Genomic DNA, 4198 nt, shown 5'->3' with positions numbered 1-4198 from the left:
TTGATAAAAAAATATAACCACAACCTGGAGTAGGCTAACAAGTATAAATTAGTGTATTCATAGATATTAATTCCAATTGGACAAAACAGCAGTTTCATTTCTATGGGTTGTTTTCAGTCATTAAATTATTGTGCAAGATGAAAATGCTCCACATGGTGGTTAGTCTCTCATTTGTTCATGCAAAGTATGTATCACAAACTTATCAATAATAAACACCGTGCATGCAGAACAACAAGTTTAACATTCTTAAAGTTTGCTGTAGCGTGTCAACCTATTCCAATGTCCCACCCCATCCAGGCTGTGATTGGTCAGTTCACAGAAAGTGATTTTGATGAGCATTTTTCTGCACACAGCTTAGGCCTGTCGCGGTGAAGTAATTTCCACCGCGGCAATATGTTGGGCTCAACTGAGCGGTATGCGGTATTATCGCATTTTTCCATCAATGAAGTTATTTGGTGCCATGTAGCAGAGTAAGAGTGTCTGTATCTGTCACCTCACTGCACAGCGAGCCACTAACAGCAGCTTTATGGTCGGAGCAAGCCAGCTGCTGCGTGCTAGTCAACAACCTTGCCAAGCAAACTCCTTTTTGTAGTTTGACTGTGTGTTTTTCACACGTAGCTATATCATTACCAGTATGCTAACGCCAAGTTAGCTAACCTTTAAAATAAATGTTGGTTTCGATCCACATGTGGCGCACTTGAAAGCGGAATCGTGGGTGGGTTTATTAAATGCGGCGACTTTATGAGACGTTCTGCTGATGGAGAAAGTCAGCAGAACAGAGACTCATACAGAGAGAGAGAGAGAGACTGAAAGATGCGGGGCCAGAGGGTGTGTTTGCAGTGAGAGACCTGAGGTGTGTAAATGTAAAAGCTCCGTATCTGTATAGCACCTTTCTACTCTCTGCGACCACTTTTACATTACATCCCATTCACTATTCACACACATTCATTCACTGAGCCTAAGTGCTCAAACAGAAACTAACATTCACACACATTCATTCACTGAGCCTAAGTGCTCAAACAGAAACTAACATTCACACACATTCATACACCGGTGGAACAACCACCAGGAGCAATTCGGGGTTCAGTATCAAGAACACTTTGAAATGCAGTTTGGGGGAGAAGAGAAGGGAAGAGAAAGGGAACAGATTCAAGTAGTGAATAAAATACTAAATAAACTAAAATAAGGTGGAAAATTACCTAACCTACTGTCAATACAAATACATTACACGTCGCTACCGGCCACTGCCGCCACTGTTACACTGTCTTTATGAGAGCTCAACTGTCCAGGGAGCGGATGTGATGCAGTTCTGTCCCTCAGAACCACGACACGAGCTTGTGGACTTCCAGCCCTAATAAATTGTGATGAAAGTAGCGATTTTTTGCTATTAAATTGTGGGAATAAGGGAAAACTGCAAAGGTAGATGTGAATCAATAAAAATTTAAAGGAACTTGTTAGTTACATATAGTAACACAAACACACACGCACACTAGAGCCCAACCGATATGGGTTTTTGGGGGCCGATGTTGATATTGAATTGAAAAAGAGCCGATTTATGAGCCGATATTTTGATTTTAAGAATGATTTGGATAGCAGACCCCTTTACTGTATAAACTACACTACAGAACGATATTGAAAGCTGGTATGTATGTGGGCTATAAAACCTTTTCCTAAATGGATTATGTTAATAAAATAGATTACAGTCTCAAAAAGTGAACATGTAAACAATTGCACATCAATAAATATTTGCTGCTGGAAGGTACAACTTTTTCAGCCACCTGTAAACAGAGAGAGTGCGAGAGAATATAGCATGTGTATTTCACTTTACACATTATCTGCCATGATTTCAATGTAGCATCTTCACATCCAGTTCATCCCTTTAGCAGCACTCTTTAATTCTAACCAGAGCTGCGAGAAACCATTTCTCCTCATCTGTCTTAGTCATGCCGTCTATGATACAGTGAGCTGCTGTTGAATGCATCTAATACAGGAATGTCTACAACTGGTTTAATCATTTCAGACACGCCGACTAACCGCAGACAGGCAGCTGGCAGATATATTTAGAATACACCAGAAACTATAGTTTAATGGCTCATTACGACGTTAGCTGCTGTAACGTTATGTGATTTTAGGGAATATTTATAAGTGATGAACTAGGGACAAATGTGGACTGTTCAATAGAACTGCCACACAGTTTCAGAATAAATCTACAGTTACATCTTTAACTGTGACTGGGTCTGTTTTTATTATAATTATTTAAGTCATGTAATTAACGTGACTGTAATTACGTGTTTGGTACATGCTGCAGTAAGCTCAGGTCAGCTGATTGTTTTCTTCTGTGGTTTTTGTGGTAAGGCAGTGATGATAACAGGGGAGCTGCAGCTGGTCGCCCTCTGGTGGGCAAACTATGCAACACCCATGACATGAGTGAAGGATCTGACTTTTTGTTTCTTTTTTAATTATCATATATCTGCCTTTATATACAGCCGATACCGATTAAATGCAATTAGCTCATATCGGCCGATAAATCAGTCGGGCTCTAACACACACACACACACACACACACACACACACACACACACACACACACACACACAGTTCAGTGTCATGCAAACAAGACAGTAGGCTGTGGCTGTCCCTCTGAAAAACTAATAGACTGTTGGATAAACTACATTAACGTTCATGTTTAAACCAGCTTGATTCTTTCAGCGCTTAACTGACCGGGATGCAGCAGCCTGTGTTCAGTGATTTTTCTCGTCTGACGTCCTCCATGCGTTTCTGCCATTCTCCACGTATGTTTTGAGGCGGCAAAGTGTTAAGATGTGTCAGTACACGATTTCCTTTTATGTTCGATCACATTATTGCACATTTCGCAAAAGAGTTTACCCACGCTTTCATAAAGAAGACCTAGATCTCGGTCCGCTGTCGGTATCACAATGTCTCCTGCGTCTTCTAAACAAAACAAGGAAGTGAGTTTGCTGACGTATGACTGTGTTTTGCTGGAAACGGTGACGACTGGTCAAATTTGTGGAAAAGTTGCGGTGATTGTTCAAAACTTCAAGTTGCACTGAATTTACAGAGATTTGTTGAATTTGTGTTAATAGTTCGTGAAATCCTGGAGGGGCTGACGTGAGACCGTACTGATGTTTACCAGATTTCAGAAGTGTAAAGTCACATGACATGTCAGCCTGGAGTAAAGAAGCTTTGTGACGACATGACACCATTTTCCCGCGCAGCTATTTGCGGTATCAAGTTGGTCCTAATCAAGTTCTGTGTGTCTTTCTAGATTTCTTGACCATTGCAACAATATTGGGAACTGGAATCTTAGGTAAGTACTATTTTTTTTTTTTCTTAAGCAGAAATTACAAATGTTAACTGACAGTCCAAAAAACCTGGACATCACGCGCGAGAATGAGTTGCATATGGTCTTGGTAAGCGATTATATTTTATATTGACGTTGATGAATCGCCCCAGTCCTGTAAGAGACACATTACATTTCATTTAGAAATCACGCTCTTCTCAAGAACAGCATTCCAGATAAGACAATAAAAAGATCTGCAACCTCACATACCACCATTATACAGGAGTGTATGGGCACGTTTGCCTCAACTAATATGATAAAAACTTTGGTGAGCTATATTTGTTCTTTCTACTAGACTTCCTTCTTATAACATCAGTTCATTTGGAACATAATTAAGGCTCTGTCCATCTCCCGCCTCTCATTGGCAGAGTAAATCTAACTGTGGTTTATGTAGTGTAGTTAACATCAGAGAGATTTTTGTAGAAGTGGAAATTACACGGGACATTACATTTAACTGCTTTGTTTTTAGCAGGGTCTTCATGTAGTTCCACAAAGGTGGAGCCCTTCCAACTTAATACTTGTTCAATCACCTAAATCATCGTCTCATATTGAAATCAGCACTATCCATTTAATTTTATTGTAAGTTTGAGCCAGAGCAGAAAGGAGTGTCTGTGAGAGAGAAAGACAAGACAGTGATAGGCACAATCAAATTCAGAAACGGTTCTACATTATTTCAATTTCTAGGTCTCCCAGTAACGATAGCCCATGCTGGACTGGTGCCTTTCCTCGTCTCTTTTCTCATTGGCTTCTTTGTCCAGGTAAGTAATACATGGCCTCAACGAACTCTTATTTTGTTAAGACGGGCATGGTCTGAGATTTATCTCATTTGTGTCCTAC

At 40.2% G+C, this 4198-nt stretch overlaps 1 protein-coding gene across 6 annotated transcripts in view; it reads left to right on the top strand.

The window, feature by feature from the left end:
* Positions 1-4198, top strand: part of si:ch211-51h4.2 — a 116350-nt gene that overhangs the window by 4609 nt on the left and 107543 nt on the right. For all 6 annotated transcript variants that reach the window (XM_046050770.1, XM_046050769.1, XM_046050772.1 and 3 more), the window contains exons 2-3: positions 3287-3328; positions 4046-4119. In XM_046050770.1, the coding sequence (XP_045906726.1) occupies positions 3287-3328; positions 4046-4119 (116 nt within the window). The remainder of the gene's footprint in view (positions 1-3286; positions 3329-4045; positions 4120-4198) is intronic.

This window comes from Micropterus dolomieu, linkage group LG05, assembly GCF_021292245.1.
Source record: "Micropterus dolomieu isolate WLL.071019.BEF.003 ecotype Adirondacks linkage group LG05, ASM2129224v1, whole genome shotgun sequence".
Classification (NCBI taxonomy): Eukaryota; Metazoa; Chordata; class Actinopteri; order Centrarchiformes; family Centrarchidae; genus Micropterus; species Micropterus dolomieu.
Note: the sequence above shows the minus strand (reverse complement) of the source record. Positions and strands in the feature narration are given on the sequence as shown.